At 37.2% G+C, this 18704-nt stretch overlaps 3 protein-coding genes across 3 annotated transcripts; 2 read left to right on the plus strand and 1 right to left on the minus strand.

Annotated features, from left to right (window-relative positions):
• Window positions 1-1675: 1675 nt before the first annotated feature.
• Window positions 1676-6235, plus strand: LOC120190675 (fumarylacetoacetase-like). The gene is made up of 14 exons (XM_039193728.1): window positions 1676-2009; window positions 2273-2351; window positions 2590-2648; window positions 2739-2863; window positions 2978-3052; window positions 3208-3283; window positions 3371-3470; window positions 3556-3615; window positions 3950-4020; window positions 4145-4207; window positions 4401-4465; window positions 4715-4811; window positions 5439-5564; window positions 5978-6235. The coding sequence occupies exons 1-14, from the start codon at window positions 1806-1808 to the stop codon at window positions 6038-6040; spliced, it is 1263 nt and encodes a 420-aa protein (XP_039049659.1). The 5' UTR covers window positions 1676-1805; the 3' UTR covers window positions 6041-6235.
• Window positions 6236-9523: 3288 nt separating this feature from the next.
• On the minus strand, window positions 9524-11736 carry LOC120190677 (rho GDP-dissociation inhibitor 1-like). The gene is made up of 5 exons (XM_039193730.1): window positions 11032-11736; window positions 10866-10932; window positions 10384-10602; window positions 10161-10285; window positions 9524-9737 (listed from the first exon to the last, which is right to left on the minus strand). Exons 1-5 carry the CDS (start codon window positions 11302-11304, stop codon window positions 9663-9665), a joined length of 759 nt encoding a protein of 252 aa, XP_039049661.1. The 5' UTR covers window positions 11305-11736; the 3' UTR covers window positions 9524-9662.
• Window positions 11737-14988: 3252 nt separating this feature from the next.
• Window positions 14989-18296, plus strand: LOC120190735 (ER membrane protein complex subunit 3-like). Its single transcript, XM_039193774.1, has 8 exons — window positions 14989-15140; window positions 15233-15326; window positions 15637-15756; window positions 15857-15905; window positions 16238-16337; window positions 16479-16540; window positions 16674-16732; window positions 17813-18296. Exons 1-8 carry the CDS (start codon window positions 14989-14991, stop codon window positions 17915-17917), a joined length of 741 nt encoding a protein of 246 aa, XP_039049705.1. The 3' UTR covers window positions 17918-18296.
• Window positions 18297-18704: the final 408 nt, after the last annotated feature.

Raw genomic sequence — 18704 nt, forward strand, 5'->3', positions numbered from 1 at the left:
CAATCGAATCTTTGTTTTTGGAACTTAAAGAACATATTCTGATCGACCGAGGAAGAAAGTTTACCTTCTGGCTCGTTTTTGGAACTAGGTTTGGTTTAAATTTCACGCTTATCATTAAATTCATGGTGGTAGACTAGATTATATGCGATTTTTAGCTCATTAAAAAGCTATTTTCTTCATTGCTTTGGGTTTCTTACATCTTTCCTGGCTATGAAGGGTGACTTGAAGTTGGTCAAACTGTGCGCTTGACCATTGATCATGAGTTCGTTTGACGAACTAGAATTCCACATTTTGTTCAAACAAGGGTTCACAGTGATAAGTAGAAGCGGACAGCTGAGTGCCAAATGTTTGAGAAAACAATACCAGATAAAACTCTTGACGTCCCGGTCCTGGTTCAGAACTTGTGCAGAAGGCGGCATCCACTGCCTACACACAGGTTGTAATCCACGTAATAGAATTGTCTGCACGTCTGTATATGCACCCGTGCGTGCCTGCTTTGTCTGGTTATCTGTCGGCTTTCACGTTCAAGTTTGCTTGTAATGGCTTTATTACTGATAACTAGGTTGATAATCTGTGTTAACCTGACTTCTCGTTATTTTTTCTTCTTCTTTGCTCACCTAAAGGCATCCTACAATTCTACAAACTGCAAATACATGGAAGATTAAAAAGCCAAGAAATAAAGAAAGATTGGAACCTGAGAGTTGTCGGAAAAATGGAATTCTTTCTCGTTAGCCCCTGCGGCAGCCGTTTGCCACTTCATCCATTACTACACCACCAGCTGGCTCAAATTTCAAAGGCTTAGAAAGAAGGTGTGCATGCAAGGGCATCACCGGACCACCTCCTTCGTTTCTTTATGGCAATTTACCCGAGATGCAGGAATGGATCAAATCCAGTTAAAAGCAACCAAGGCTGGAAATCGCTGCTCATGACAACACTTCCACGCTCCTTCTATACTTCGATCACCGGGAAAAAGAATACAGTAAGAGTCATATACATAATTTATCATTATAAAGTAACCTATGATGCATATACATATAGGTACTAATATACGCATAAATATACAGTATGTTGAATGTTAGTGTACAGAGTTTTCGTAGAGAAAACGATATGATACAACCGGAAACAATGCATTTTTTTCTATGCTTTCTGCAGTCTGCGTGATAGATCACGGTTTTGTTACGAAAACTCTATTGTTGTAGTCATCCATTTATGATGACCAAATGATAAGAGCGTGGAAGAGTGGTTTAAGATAAACCAAACATAACTTTGAATAATTTGAAATTATAAATTAAGAGTTTGATTTCAAAGATTTTCTCAAACGATTTAATTAAAAATAAAAATAAAAGAAAAAAGAGATAAACAAATAAAGAAAAGAAGAAGTCATCTAAATTACATCTAAAAATGTTTAGAATATTGAAATATCTCACATCTTACTTTATATATATATATATATATATATATATTTTTTTTTTTTAAATATAAAACTTAATAAAATCAAAGTGATATTGTATTAAATTTATATTCATAATAACTTAAATGTATTATTTTTAATTAATTATCATTTAATTAATATTCTGATTATGTATCAATTAAAACTAATATTTAACATTATGAGTAAATATATTGGCATCATCGAACGTGGCAATTATTAGCTATATATATTCGAACCAAACGCTGGGATTCGGAAGGAATATCTGGTCATCCCATTTTTACTCTTCTTCTCCTTTTGTCTTAGCCTCTGCTAGACTGCTAGTCTGCTCCTGCTTTACCTTTGCCCCGCCTCTCTGCGGCGCCGTTTCATATCCATGGCTCTGGAATCATTCATCGAAGTCCTTCCAGACTCCCACTTCTCTATTCAGAACCTTCCATATGGAGCGTTCAAGCCCCAACCAAGCGCACCTGCCCGTCTTGCCACCGCTATTGGTGACTATGTGTTGGATCTCTCCGAGATCGCCAAAGCCGGTCTTTTCAACGGCCCTGTACTCGCCGCTTCCGATTGCTTCCTTCAGGTTTGTTTCTTGCTTCTACTTCTTTCACCTTGACACGTATCTCACTTTATTTTATGAAGACACTTATCTCACATTAATTTGGTATTTGGAAATATACTTGCAACCTAATTTACGCTATAACCACTTAATCTAGTTGCGAAATAAGATTTTGAATTGTTGATGATGTTTCCTAGATAATTCATCTCTGTATTAAGTTCCATTTTAATTTAAGAACTTGAAGCTAAATCAGTTTGTTTCAATTTGGTTGGTTATTGTGGTGCCAGCCTACTCTGAACAAATTTTTGGCGCTGGGCCGGCCTGCATGGAAGGAAGCTCGTGCTACTCTTCAAAAGCTGTTGTCATGTATGTTAATGACTTGTTGATTTTATCCTCTCATCCTTTTTTTCTTTTTTTGGGTTTAAACATGTAAATAATCGAGGATGAACTGGTGATGATTATAACTATAACATGGGCAATACTAAATATTACTGAAGTTACAGTATTCTGGTTGTTCAAAAACACGATATAATTTTCAACTGAAATGAAAAATACATCCTTGAGATATGGAAAGGGAACAATTGACAATTATCCGAACTTGCAGCTGCAGAGCCAACCTTGCGTGATAATGCAAACTTGAGGCAGAAGTCATTTGTCCCGATGGTAAGAACAAACATGAATTTCTAAGGTTACCTGAATGAAGATGTTTGTTTTCAAATTTTCTAATGTTTCAGTTTATTTGTGCACCTATAGAGCAAGGTCGAATTGGTCATTCCTATTGAAATTGGAGACTATACAGACTTCTTTTCATCCATGCATCATGCAAAGAATTGTGGAACCATATTCCGTGGACCTCAAAATGCTATTCCACAAAACTGGTATGCTGGTTTTGAAAGTTTTAACAAATGGAGAGTGATATTTTGTTTGAATGAAAAGCATTGTATACCATACCTTCTTTTACTTGGAAGCGTGATTATTGTGCCCCTATTCAGGTTCCATCTTCCTATTGCCTATCATGGGCGAGCATCATCTATTGTCATCTCTGGAACAGACATTAATAGACCGAGGTAAGAAGTTCAATAACTTGTTCCAAATGTTTTAATCTTCAAGTGTTTGGTCTGTCAAAATGTTTAAATGTTGCTTGCAAATCAGTCACTGGGATACTTAAAGAACTGTCCGCTTGGCTGTAGATGTTAACTGGCTCAATTCTATATCCTTATAGGGGCCAAGGTCATCCAACTGGTCAATCTCCACCATATTTTGGACCTTCATTGAAGCTAGATTTTGAACTTGAAATGGTCAGCCTTTTGGTTTATTGTCATGTTATTGTCTCATTTTACCTTGCTGTAAATTATACTCTAACATAGGTTTTTATGAAGCTTCAGGCTGCTGTAGTTGGTCCGGGAAATGAATTAGGGAAAGCCATAGATGTTAATGAGGCTGCAGATCATATTTTTGGACTTCTCTTGATGAATGACTGGAGTGGTATGATTGCCTATTGCTGCTTTGCATCATCATCATTTTTTTTCTTTTTCTGAATATCATGTTTAATACAATTTGGTTTTGGCAGCTCGAGATATTCAAGCATGGGAATATGTCCCTCTTGGACCCTTTCTTGGAAAGAGTTTTGGTAAGACATCTTATTCCTGCTTTTCTTCTGAGTTCAGGCTCGGGCAGTATGTCTGATAACTCAAATGTGACAAAACCACAGCTTATTTTGAAAGGGGTAACCAAAAATAATGAACAAGATAATAAGGAGTTAATAGAAACCAGTACATGGGAATGATATCTTTTAACCATCTTAACTTTGGTGAGAAAAGATTAGATAAATCAGGGAAGTCATGTGCTCCACTGGGCTAAAAGTAGGTATGCTAATGATGATGGGGCATGTGGCACATCTTCTCTTGAGTGATTCTTCACAGGTTGTTACAGCGTGGATTTACTCTATTACCCTCATCTTTTAGGTACTACAATATCCCCTTGGATTGTGACATTAGATGCTCTAGAGCCTTTTGCTTGTGATGCTCCTAAGCAGGTACGTATCTGCCTTTGGTGTCTTAGATTTTAAAGCCATTTGCATTTCTATCTTTTTTCTTTACATCTCTTTTTGTGGTGATTATTTTAATGAACCAACTAAAAATGCATGTTCTGCATTGCAGGATCCCCATCCATTGCCATATTTGACAGAGAATATATCCAAAAACTATGATATTGAATTGGAGGTAGCATCAATCTTACCACCAGATTTTTAATGCTTCAATAGTGATCTTCTTCTATGCTATTTTATTGGATGTTCTGAAGTTTGATATAATGCGTTTGCAGTACCATGCATTTTTAAAGTTATTTTCCTGATATTGAACTACAAATGCTTAAGTTTTATAAAATTTCCAAGGTGAACTTGTTTCTTGCTTCTAGGTTCAAATTAAACCTTCCGGACAAACGGATCCATGCGTGGTTACAAGAAGTAATTTCAAGAACCTGTAAGGAGTTCCACTTCACTGCTGCTCTTTTTCTTTTGAGAGTCCTTTCAGATGCTAGCTGTTTTTTCCCATGAAACGTTATGAATCAAAGATTCAAAGTGCCTCAGTCTATTTAAAATTTGATGTTAATAGTAAAAAATGATTTTTTTTCTGCAACTTGAAAATGTTGGATCTCTTGTTATACTTCTTTAATATGCCGATTTGCTGTTTTTTCAAATATATACTGAGCTTTGTTTACTCTTGCAACAGATATTGGACATTAACTCAACAAATAGCACACCATACAATCAATGGTTGCAACCTGAGGCCAGGAGATCTCCTTGGAACTGGGACCATTAGTGGGCCTGTATGTTTAGTACATTACCTCTTACTTCTATATCCTTATCCCTTTGCATGCATCTACCAATCCGCACACAAACACGTTCAAGTAATCATGTATGAGTTTAGGTATTAGAAATCTTTCAAACTTAATTTACTACCTCTAACCTCTGGTGTCTGTTTGATGTACTGAAGAAGACGGCCGAGTGGGTCTTTGGATATTGCATATATGCTTGCTCTGACAAGCTTTCTTTTTGGTCAATCCCCGACAACTTCATTTAGACCAATCCTCTTAATTATATATTACAACTACTTTTAAATCAAAGTAAGCGGTGGAAGAATTGCATTGATTTATTTTTGGAAAAGTAATGGGTTTTCACTGAATAGAATGGTTATGCTTGCTAACATGTCATTTTGAGTGCTACGCATAATCTTTCCTTCAATATTCCAGTAGTTTTTTTTATTTATGTTAGTGAAAAATAATTGATACTGGTTTCTGGTATAGTGTTGATCATGCTGCTTGCTAGTATGCAAGTTACAATAGGTTGATTTTTTGGTCATGCTGCATCAAATTTTTACTCTTGCTCTTCAAGTGATAATTATAAATGAGTCTGGTATTGTTTGCTCAAAGCTTAGCCTTTTTTATTTTGAGTAGGAACCTGAATCTTTTGGATGCATGCTGGAACATACATGGAATGGGCAAAAGTCATTACAATTAAATGGGATAACTCGAAAATTCTTAGAAGACGGGGATGAAGTAATCATCACTGGTTGCTGCAAGGTACTTCATCTGTTCCACATTAGTTTTAAGACCATAGTTGCAAACATATTTGTGCACGTCATTTGTCTCCTCATCATCAATTAATAGATATGCTTAAGATGGTCTGAAAGGAAATTTAAACAGGTGAATAGAATCATATAATATTTTATGATCTTTGTGGTCCTGGGTTATTGGCTTAAGTTTGAGCAGTGATGGGGTTTAAAGTAATGAAATTCAGATGCATGGTAGAGTTGCTTTAAAATTTAAAATCGTTTATCTCCAATTCCATGTGGAAAGGGAAAGTACTATATAGAATATGTAGTCTCTTGATGTTAATGTCGTGGTCATGTACTGTTTACCATACTCTTTTACCTCAGGAACAGAAACATGTGAAATAGTACAGAGAAATTGATTTTTGTTGAAATCGCATACAGGGAGATGGTTACAATGTTGGGTTTGGAACCTGTGCCGGTAAGGTTGTCCCACCACGCAATTGAGGAAACTGTTATGCTTGGAGATAAAAGAGGAGCACATGCCACTAGCCGGAGTCATTGATTTGAAAGATATCTCGATGGAAATTCTCAGAGCTGATGAAATGGTGTCTGCGGTCTGTGTTTATATGTATTTATGATTTGCTCCTACAGTGTTAATATAGTTTTTATTAGTTACATAATGTTAATTTAGTTGGAGCACTTGATGGTGTGGTGGAACCTGGATTGCGTAATAAGTAATTACCATATCTACCTCGCAGAGCAGCTTTTATTTATTCTTTTTGAAGGAAAACTAAGCAAAGCACTTACACTAGGGTCCGACACTGCACCTGCATTGTGTACGCAGTCATGATGCATGTAGGACAAAGCATTTGTTACACAATCATTCACACGTTTTATCGCTCTGCTCCACTCCAAATCTTTGGCTTTCGTATCATCCCTCGGGACATGGGCTAGAGTTCCCCTCTCAATATAATCATAAACTAGGAACTTGTGTGGCCCTTGGCAACAAAATCCGTCAAAATGTTTGTGGTGTATTTCTGTTAGCACTTAAACCTTGTTGACAGTTCCCATCTTATCTTCCTCTTCCTCATCCCCGTCTAGAGAAAATACTTTCTTGATCGCCAAAACAGATCCTATTCTTTTCTTTGTACACTCTTCCAGTTCCACTAGCCCCACAGTACGGTACTTTCCACCAAAGCTCTCATTAGACTCAATTATAACTTCGTACACGATCTTCCCACCATAATTATCGTAGCTTCCTTTTTGATACCCTAGCCCCACAGTACGGTACTTCCCATCTCATTAGACTCATTAGATTTCCTGCTGCTGCCCTTTTTGATACCGTAGCTTCCTTCGACTTTATGCTGGTTTTTGCTTTTCGGCAGTGTGCATACAGATAATTATCGAAACTCTGAGGTTCATTTTACGGGTTTTTGTTTTCACTAATACGTTACTGAAGGGTTTCAAACCTTCAACTTCACCACATAGGTTTTTTGTTGTTGCTGAATGGCAACAGGAAAGCATGGTGAAAGGATTCACTTTTGGGAATTGGCCCTTTCAAGTCATTGTATGAGAAGTCAATCGATTTTAAGGTAGTCATCGTACTGAATGAAGAGGGGATTGGACCTGACAGCATATTGTGTGAGATGTTCCAACATGGTCAACTTTGCAAGCTCTGGAGGTATCTGCCGTGCAAATTTTGTCTAAGATCAAGTGGCCCCTGCAAAGCTAGATAACCAAGCTGGAATGGGATAAGCCCCCTGAAGTAGTTCTTCTTCAACCACAAATCACGTAGCTTTGAGCATTCACCAAATTGGCTTGGGATTCTCCCATCCAGCTTGGTTTCTGAAAGATCTAGAACCTCGAGAGCTTTCCAATTTCAAGTGTCACCTCATCTGATAATTAGATATTGCTCAAGTTGAGGAGGTACAGAGAGGTTAATCTGCCCAACTCTTTCCAACAAGCTGGTAAGAAGAAAGATCAAGCACAACTAGTCGATTCAGCTTGCCAAAATCTCCAGGTATTTTTCCATTGATAATATTACCAGCAACATGTATTTAACTGCTCTAGGTTTCTGCATCCTACAGGTTAGCTGAAAGCAACCCCTCCAATCTGTTGTGGCTCAACCCATAATAATTCAGATTCGGATAAACTCTGAAGTCTTGGTCCAGAGACCCTGAAAGCTTTTTGTGATGAACTTGAACTCAACGAGGCTTGTACAGTTTTGCTATCTCTTTGGGATGGGACCTGTAAAGCTGTTGAACGCTGCACTGAAAAGTTGTAGCTTTGCATCTTGACCGACTTGTGCTAGGCAACTTGAAAAGTTTTTTTTCACTTTGATGCACTTCTTTCAAGAAGTGATTTGATAATCCTTGAGGTACAAACCCAACAGCCGATTCTTGAACAGAAGCAGTCAAGCAAGAAGTTTACAGTTAAATAAACTATGAGCGAACTAGGAAGGTTCCTAAAAATTTATTCTGGTGTAAATACAACATTGTTAATTTGATCAGGTTGCCAAGAGATGAAGGGATAGGACCTGACGGATAGTTTCTGTGTAAAGCCAATGCATCCAAGTTTTCGAGGATTCCTATTTCTGATGGAACTGAACCATGGAAATGATTGCTGGACAAATGTAGCTCCACGAGATTAACAAAGTGGCCAATTTCTGTAGAGAATCAACCCAGTAAAATTGTTGTTATGGAACTCTAGTAATTCAAATATTCAATCCTGATCCAGTTGGAGAATTGTCTCTGCCTCGTGGGTCTAGCTCGCCACCACTCAAGTTATTGCCCGCATAAAGCAGTGAAATTCAAGTGAGGTTGGCTAATGAAAGAGGAAGAGAACCAGAAAGTTCATGGAGAGATTGAGGTGGCTGAGCTTTGAAAGTTAGCCCATCTTGGGTGGGATAGGACCTGAGAATGTTGGAACTGAGATTTAGACGGTAAGGTTTGGGAAGGAGAAGTCCAAATTACTATTTACCTCTAATACTTGCCCTTGGAAGGCTCATTCAGGTTATGCTTCCAGCATTATCACAAAAACTTACAAACCAATTATACATTGGGCGCTAAGATTTTGATTGTTTGCTGCAAGTGTCCATGATCGTAGAGGGGATTGATTTGGGAGACTCTCTTTCATCAAAGAAGAGTAGTAGAAATGACAAACTTTTCTGTAAGTCTGTTAGTCCTGACGTATACAATTAAAAAAAAATACATAAAGTGATCCCTCCCTTTTCTGTCAAAGGGGATATCAATGGTAGAATTTCATTCCCAACGATATCTTTTTTTCCTTTTTATTTTTTTTGGGGGTTTATTTGTAAACTATTTGTAAACGATGAAAGTGGAAAAGCAGTCAGATGATAGATGATTGTACAAGGAAGACGATAGATTATCGAAATGAAAGAGTGGAAAAGAAAATATAAATAAAGGAAAGGAATTCTTTTGATTGGACCAGGAATCCATTTTTGTATTCGGTGTGGATAAAAGATCTTCCTATGTTATACTAGTCAATTCTCGGCCATTATTTGTTTGTTGCTTAATGATAGCAGAAAGACCCTTTTTTTACAAGATAACTGGAATTATTCTCGACATTATCTTCATGTTTGAAATATTCAGCTCGTTCCATAAATCAGGTATGTATGGGAGTAGTTCACGATTCCCTCAGGAGAAAGATTGTTTTTTCTGGATATGGATGATTCAAAATTGGAGATATTAGCAAAAACTCCACCTTCAAAATGGTTCAAAATTTGCAGCTTTTAACTGCCAAGGAGAAGAGAGCACTAATCTCAGAAATGGTTCAAAAGTTTCACCTTTCATTATCCATTACATATCAAATTACTCCAAAATTCCAAATGAAAGGTATATAAAGCTTATCACAATGCAAGATTTCCGTCACGGATCCCATGAAGGAAGATTGAAAGCAAAACCTGACCTTTTTATTAATCCATTCCTAAAGAAACTAATGGCAAAACAGAAAGCTTTTTGATTAACTCACTTCATTGTGTAGATGATATGGGTGGCAACTGGCAAATAAGAACAGTAAATGAACTATGGTTACATCTAAAGGAGACTTGACAAACAATGGACACGAGCAAATCGATTTAACTGTAAATGTTTCATTTGTATGTCGTCTATGATTGCCATTCTTTACGGATGTCGAAACTGTAGTTGATCTCCAAGTAGCACTTGTTGTCGTCGTCAACAAACTGCAAACAGAGAAAAATAGTAATGAAAACAAAAACCAATAAGGCCTCAAGATTGCACAAAATTTCAACTGCGGTTTAATGTCTATTGTCTACTACATGAGATGACCCACAAATTTGAATCCCAAAAGCCTGTTTCACATGGATCCTGACAACTCATTAATGGGATCTTTATTAGAGTATTAATTCTTGGACATAAGGGGATCATTGATGCAGCATTGCTCAAGACCTGAAACCATTGTTAAGGTCCATTACTCTGGATGGTGACACTATCAATATTGAGTTATTGCCTGCTGGTGAAAATTTAATTCAAAATAGTGATTTCTTCTTGTTCTTTTTGGTTTTCAAACAGATGAGTACATGACACCCATTTTGTGCAATTATGGTGTATAACAGATAACAAAGAAAAGCTTTTTTTTTTTTTACCTTACTTCTAGCTGAATAAGATCCTCTAGCAAACATCCCAGATGGAGTTGTTTCTTCAGATATTTCATGTGTGTAAGGCTCTGTCTGGGGGCTGAAGGTCCCCATCATCTCTTTCGTGCTATCAACTGGCACAATATTCATGGAGCAGAACATCAATCTAAAGTTTATAGAAAAGAAAACAATTCTTCCATATGAATAACAGAGAAAGAGAAAAAGGAATTACCCTTGACACCAGTTTTCCAAACCATGTTAGTGTACTTGAGTCCGGATACAATGTTGTTGCTCACTTGGAAAGAGAATTTCAGGCAGTATTTGCTTCCCTCTTTTAAGGTAAACCACGAGCCTTTAGGCTTTCCGTTCTCCGGAATTGTAAGTACCATATCAGGCCTACCTGGTGATTTGATTGCAAGGCTCAGGATCTTAACATCAGGTTCCAGCTTTTCTAAACAATCATAAACAATGGAAGCAAATGTCAGGATACAAAGAAAGGACAACCTTTCTTCTTTTATTTTTCCTTAGATTTTTAAGGGTTTGCAGGTGGAGAAATGCATACACATTGCTTGGAAGGTGAAACAAGAAAGAAACAACAGAGAAGGGAAACTACTGAGGAGACCAAAGACAGCACTAATAGTAATATATCATACTCTCAGTTTTCAAAGAAGAAAAACGAAAGACGAGAGAGAGATGTAGTAAGATAAGTCAAACCTCCAACGGACTCGAAATCCACATCACCAAGAAGTTGTTCCTTCCACCTCCTTAAGCTCTCGTCATCCTGAACCCTCAAATTCAAAGAAAAGAAAGATAATAAGCACTAAAAGACGAGGGGGAAAAAGAACTGAAACTGAAATATGAAGAGATGGAGCAAGCCAACATTATCTTTTTCGAGTTGTTCTTTAAGGGTGCACTTAGGGCCCAACTCAATCTCCCTCTCTTCATCATCATCGTCGCCTTCATCTTCAGTTGGACAAAGAGAACTCTCGCTTGCTTTTCTACTGAATCCAGGGTGATGTCCTTCAACGCTACCACCGTTTGGAGGCATCTTTGATGTTGTTTTTGTCTCTGAAGCTTCACTGTCAACAAAAGTCCCGTCTTTGTCAAACCCCATGCTCTTGGAATTCGGATCCTTACCAACCGCCAAAGACATCAACAGCCCATCAAACAGGTACAAAGAAAAAAGGGGCAAAAAACTCCCTCACCAAGAATATATAACACTACTAGTACGAAAACTAACACAGTTGCCCAAAGCGCAAAAGAATAGAAAAGATAAGCCAAAAAATACCAGTAGGGTCTAGGAAGAATCTCAGAAGAAAACAACACAAGATGAGAGAACCCCAATTCAAAACAAAAGAAAATTATAATAATAGTATTAAAATATGGGTCAAAGAATCCCAGAAAGGTAAACAGAAACCAAATACCAAGGAAAGAATAGGATAACCCTTCAAAAAAGAAAAGACAAGGAAAAAGAGAGGGAAATGGGTCAGCAAAAGAGAGATATGAGGTTCTTCGAGGGAAAGTTCAAAACACTCAAGGAAGAGTCATGTGGCGATCCGAAAATATGTATACTCGTGAAGTGAAACAAAGAAAGAGAGAAGAGAGTAAGAGAGAGAGGTGGACAGATCGTGAAGGCCACTCCTGCACTAGCTTCCACGAAGAACACGATTACAGCACCGGCTTTTTTATTTTAAAATTTTCTTATTTAACAGGACAAAGTTTGTAGATAGCAGAGATACAGCATGAACCCTTTGTTTTATATATGCCTTTTGACCTTTTTTTCAAGGAGATGTTAATGATTGGAATAAAGGGAGGGAAGATGAAATTAGAATTGGCAATGACAGGCCTTTACTTCTATCATACTCTGTAGAGTATATAGCCTATGCTGACTGCTATGAACCCTTTGTTTTACTTTATCTGTAGGCAAGCACCCCAGTTTGAAGTGTTAAGACTTTGTGTCCGCTGAATCAACTTTCTGAGTCTCTAACTGATGCTTCTGAATTACATGTACTTTCAAGTTGCAACCCTTTGGATAAGTTGTCAAAGTCGCTTCCTTGGTTTCACACAGTTTATCCTTCCAATTCCTATGACATCTTAAAGGGGCGATAATTTCGAGGAAAATTGTATTAATTTTTTTAACAAACTATATAAACGATCACTTTTTTATTAATAATTTTAGGGTAAAGTATATAAATAGTCCCTGAACTTTTACGGTGCTTGCATTGTGGTCACCTAACTTTTGAAACTTGCAATACACTCATCGAACTTTAGTTCGTTTTCAACAAGATCCATGTCGTTACCTCTCGTTAGTTTTTGTTGATGTACACCTAACCCCCGTCAACCCCCCGTTAACCCCTTTCTTCTTCTTCTTCTCCTCTATCTTCTTAACCAACGGTGGACGGACAATGGCAATAAGACACAATCGATTGGGTTTTGGTCGAAACGGTGTGAGGACTCCAATGGTAGTGGCGGTGTGGCAAATGGATAGCTCAATCGACCAAAAATCAATGAAAACATAAAAGAGGAATTGGGGTTTTTCGACGAGATTCGAGGCCCTCTCCACGGCGAACAGACGTGAATCTCAGCGAGTGGCTAAGGGGTTTTGGTCGGAATGGGACGACGCTCCTACTGGTGCTGGCGGTGATGGTTATCGACGAATGATGACAGATATTGGAGATGGGTGTTCGAACGATCTTCTCGTGATTTAGGACAAACGGTGGACTTGAGGGTCGGGGTGTGGTTGGGAGGCGACGCCGGTGATGGTGGTGTGAGCTACCGCTAATCGGAGGTGGGGTGACTGGAAGTGTGAGAGAAGAAGAAGAAAAATAAGAAGCAGAAAAAAAGGGTGTTAACGGGGGTTGAATGGGTTAGGTGCCACAGCAGCAAATGTAACGGCATAGACCTTACTGAAAATGAACTAAAAATTCGATGATTTTATTGCAAGTTTTTTAAGTTGATTGACCAAAATACAAGCGTCCTAAAATTTCGGAGACTGTTTATATACTTTACCCATACTTTTAATTTAATTGTTGATATTTTTAAAATAAAATTATTTAATTATTTAAATAATATCGATTAATGTAATTGTCATTATCATATACAAATTATAAGAACGTGTAATTATATTAATTTTTTAACTGTCACGTCAATTTATCTATTAAATGTTAACTACAAATAACTTAAGTGATATTATTTAAATAACTAAGCGGCTTGATTGAAAATATAATAGATCAATGATTAGATTGGAATCTACTCATAATTAAATGGTCATTCATGTAGTTTATCCTACTTTTTCAAACTTTAGCACTTTCAATTGTCGAGTCTCTCGTATCTCCATTTCAACTCGTTACCTGGATAAATGACGAATCCAATATTAACTGGAAGGGCCCGCAGAAGGATTACGCGAAAATAGATGTCCCTACGTGCTGTGATTTGTGATTAGCTGGTTTGTGTCGGTTGAGAAACCTACTCTGGACGTGAGCTAAACAAATGCTTCCTGCACGTTGCTTCCATCTCTGTCTGTCCTCATAACAGATATAATGAAGAACAACAACTAACCTACTTAAATGTGTTACGGCAATTTTCCCTGTGAGTAAAAGATTTTGAGCTCAGCAACCGACTCCCTGCTTCCCTAAGATGAAACTCCATCCGGTGAAGACGTTAATGTACCTCGTCTACCGGTAGTCCGTGTCATCTTAAGTAGGGGTAAGTATTCGATCGAGTCGAGTAAAGAAACAAAACTTCTTAATAACCTATCAAATTTCAACTCGTTCATTAATTTACACAATGGAAAGGTGTTTCTGGATGCTAAAACAGACATGAAGAACAAAGAAGTGATGTCCAAACCTGTAAGAAAAGTTTGAATTGCTGCAAAAAATTTAGTCAATTCTTTGCAATCAAACACGAAGGGGAAAAAAAGATGTATATTGGTGAAAGTGTGGAATTCTGGTGTTGCCTCTCTCTATGATCATATGAGAAGAAAAAGCGAGAAAATCTGGCGTCGCATTCGAGATTCTGAGGCTGAGAGCTCCAATTAGATCAACATTTTGATTGCGGGATGCCGTGAGAGATTGGAACCCAGGTGATTGGGTTCGGGTCGAGAACGATGACCCGAGATGGCTTGGGTTTAGAAATTGCGCCATAATTTTGGGCCTTTTGGCATCTCCTGCTGATTCACTGGCCTGATCTGCTATTTGAGTTGAGTGGAAGTATTTATTATATGAGTCATATCAAATTTGTAAATTTTGTTATATTGTCTCAACATTATATATATTAGCGGTTTCACTTGAAAACTAAATATTCTTACAAGGAATTTTTGGATTCTTTTAGGAGTAAGTTTATAGGGTGTTGTTCGTTAGATAATTGGTCGTATTTCTAATAAGTGATAGTCTTTTTAATATATTTGTTTTGTTGTAATCTTAAGATTATTTCTCGTTCCTGAATTGACAGTTAGAAATATTTCTTAATATTAGTATGATTGAGAGTGACAAACGATTTACAAGGACATATCCAAGTGATACATGGCTGCCCATAAAATGTTCTAATATGGAGTCAGGACACGAGTTTAATCCCCACACGAAAATTAAGAAAACTTATATAAATCTATAATAACCTCAGTGATCATGATATAATTTTATAAACAATAATGATTAAAATAAAAATACACTAATACTTTAGTGATTTTGTGTGTAAGTTTACCCTTAGAAACGACAATAATTACAAAGATATACAAAAAATATTATTTTAATCGAAGGTTCAAACAATTGGATACATGTAAAGAAGCACATAGCAAAAATAAGCCGAACTCTTGTTCTCGTCGTAGAAGCAACTAGTAGTGATGGCGGAAGATCTGGTGCTGGGTACGGCGATCAGAGATTGGGTGCTGATACCCCTATCGGTGGTGATGGTTCTCATTGGCATCCTCCGCTACTTTGTTTCTAAGCTCATGCGCTCCTCTCAACTTCCCGATCCCAAGATCGTCAAAGAGGGGTATTTCTCTCCCACCTTTTTTTTTGTAAAACGAAAGTTCGATAAAGATAAATAGGTCTCAGATTAATCGATTCCCGAATTTATATTTCCAGGCAAGTAATTGTTCGGGCTCGGAATTTGCGAGCTGCCGCTAATTTTATCCCTCCCAAGTCCTTCCGCTCACGTAGGGTTTATTTCAGCAATGAGGTTTTCCTTCTTCTTTTTATAACTTCTGTGACCACAATTATTAGTGCTAATTGCCTTTTTTTCGAATTTTTCTCTATTGTCGTTGTTTTTCTTCTTTTTGTTTAGAGCTTATTGTGCTGTTAGCCAATTTCTCATTAGCCGTAGATGAATTACTATTTTGTTGGGATTGCAACTAATCAATAGGCTATGGATCTGCTAATATTAAGCTTTGTTAAAATCAGTTCAAATTGATGAAAATAATCTATCAAGTGTAAGTTCCTTTCCCTCACGGAGAGGAATAAACTAAAGCTAATTTTATGGCACTTTGTAGGAAAATGGATTATTGTTTGTCCCCAAGGGGCAGGCTCAAAATGCTCAAGCTCAAATGTTCTCTGACCCTAACATGGCTATGGATATGATGAAGAAAAACCTCTCTATGATTATACCTCAGGTATTTTGTGGCGCTTGCACCTTTGGCGTTCGTATGCTTTGGCGTAATTGCTCATGTTAGAGAACTTACTTTTTTTGGGTAAACTTGTTGCTGTTTTCAGACTCTCACTTTTGCATGGGTCAACTTCTTCTTCTCTGGATTTGTTGCAGGTCTGGCTCTTTACTACTGTTTTAGTTCCAAAATTTCTGAGTATTTTCCTTTTCATGCTACATTTGAGATTGAATTTGCAGTTATTTGTACAAAATCAATTTCATGTATCTGATATACTGAATTTTCCAAATTAACCCCTTTCCTATTTCATTGGATCTGTTCCATTTTCATTATTTCTGCATGGTAATGGACACAATCTTTTGTTATGTGACAATCAAAGTCTAACTTAAGTGGTCATGTTAGTGTTATTAAGATTTTTATTTATTGGTACTATTGTGCTGCTGGTAATGATAAATGTGGTTGCCTCTTCTATTTGTTTTCTCTCCTGCAGCCAAAATACCCTTCCCATTGACTCAGAGGTTCAGATCAATGTTGCAGAATGGAATTGACCTTAGCACAGTTGATGTGAGCTATGTTAGTAGCCGTTCATGGTACTGATCTTATTTTGTACTCAATAATCTTTTCAGAAATTTTCTTTTAATTGTTTCTTTTATCTCTATGATCTCTTATATTTTGAGATGCTTTCTTGATTAAGTATTACACCAATTATTGACAAATTCTTTCATATCCAGGTATTTCCTCAATTTGTTTGGTTTGAGGGGTTTATTTAGTCTGATTCTAGGAGAGGAAAATGGTTAGTGTTGGATCATGAACTTTCTCTTATGTTTTATATTAGAAAGCAATCAGCACCTTCTTCAGTTCTTGGATTTTTCATCTATTGTAGGTTTCATAACGAAAGTTGTAATTTTTTTTTTCTTTTTTAACAGCAATGGATGATACGCAACGAATGATGCAGATGAGTGGATTTGGTTTTGATCCATCAAAGGTATTACATTAATCAAAATCCTGTTATTTACCTCTTATTTTCCTTTTGCAATACTCAAGTTTCTTAGGGTTGTTTTAGGAGATAAGCTTAGGATGACACCTTAAATGGTATTTAGTAGGGAACATAGAATAATAGAACTTACAGGTTTCAGCCTTAGACTTTGACAATTTGTCTTCCAAAGAGTCCTTGAGCTTAGAATTTAATTGGTCGTACATGGAACAAAGATTTTCCACCTTATATAAATACATTTATGATAAGTTCTCTACTCATCCCCAAGCTGTTTTGTGGAGTCACAAAGATGTTTGATATTGTATCCATATTTTCTTTAATTGACTAAGAATTCTTTATTATATCTCTTAGGAGAATGGCTAGTGTGATCTTAAATGTAAGGTACACATGGCTGTTAGCCTTTTAGCCAAGGGAAAAATGATTACTGTTGTTGTGGGCTGGGCAGTTTGTTAATGATTTGATCTTGTTCGCAATATTTGCTCGTCAATTAGAAGATTGTTTAGACAGGGAATTTGGAATTCCATTCCCATGATGATGGACCAACACTACCCTATCAATGTGCTACCACAATCTTTTGTGCTTCTAACGTCTGTGCAGCTTGGACTGCCATATTCAAATAGGTTTGCACTGATGTATATGTGGGTAGGTTCTTCATCAAAAAAATATGTTTGTCTCTGTCTTTTTGAGGCATTATTATGAATGATTAACTTTTTAGTCAATAGAACCGCCCATGCTTTGGGGGTTTGATATTTACCTGTTGAGAATCCTTGTGGTAGGAATTTCAGCCAGTGCTTTTCCTCAACAGCCCCAGGTTGTGTTACTGTGCCCTTTTTGTGGTTGATTACGTGCAATGAACCAAACTGTTTTTGTGGTTGATATTTGGTTTAAATTTAAGAAATCAAGATCCCTTTTTGTGATAATAGATGTATCCTGGAAGGCATTGCCTTTTCTTTTAGGCTGATATATGGTTTAAAATTATAAAGCATCCTGTAAAGAAACTTAGAATAGAAAAGATTTTGTGATTCCTTAACCTTGCATGCCTCCTAATCCTTTGATTATCATTCTTATTAGAGCCTGGGTGCTGAGAAAGATGGTCTTGACATTGTACAACATGAGTGGGCACTCCCTAAATTTGAGCATCGGGCTGAAGCGGTGTTGAAAAAACTAATCAGGTGAACACCAGTGGAACATATTAACAGCTCTCAGAAGAGGTTGGTTGAGGTGAAGTTTCCCTAACAGATGAAATACCTTGAGAAACCCTGTTTTTAGGATTTAGAAGCAATAAGAAGATTTGCATCATAAATTTTTATGGCTTAGTAATATATAGGGAAGCCTTCTTTGTCAACCTACCATGGGGGATGACTTATGTTTGTACTCTCAGTTTCTAGTAACCGTCATCATGTTGTCTGAATTATTTGAAGACCCAAATCAGTAGTACTGCATTCGGCTGACTTTTATACTGGTGATCCCAAACTTTGCAATATCTTGCTGGTCCATAACCTGTCAAAGGCTCACTTAATCGCGAGCAGAAACCTTTAACCTGCCCCGGTTCTTATTTCTTTGCAGCAAGCAAAAGTTGCAGATTGGTTTTAAAAGTATTATTGATAATTATTTAAGATATATTGTACTATTCATTCCTTCACTGCCATTAACCTTGAGCATCGGGGCCACAGGGTCTTGCTATGCTAGCTGGATGTGCATATTTAGAGGGACAGCTTGTTGAGTCGTTAAAAGAACCTCAAAATATACTCACAAGCCCGGTCTCGACCCATCAAATCAAACCGATTGATATCCACCTTCAATCATTCAACAAAGCTCAATAGCTCATTCCCCATCCCATGTCACATGAGGCGCACAAACACCAAACAGTTTTCATGAAAATCGTTAGCATTGGTCTGGGCAATAATTAAATCGATAACATGTAACCGAAACATCTTTTTTTCCGAATTTCAGACTAATTTGT

This window comes from Hibiscus syriacus, unplaced genomic scaffold, assembly GCF_006381635.1.
Source record: "Hibiscus syriacus cultivar Baekdansim isolate YM2019G1 unplaced genomic scaffold, ASM638163v2 tig00116962_pilon, whole genome shotgun sequence".
Lineage (NCBI taxonomy): Eukaryota > Viridiplantae > Streptophyta > Magnoliopsida > Malvales > Malvaceae > Hibiscus > Hibiscus syriacus.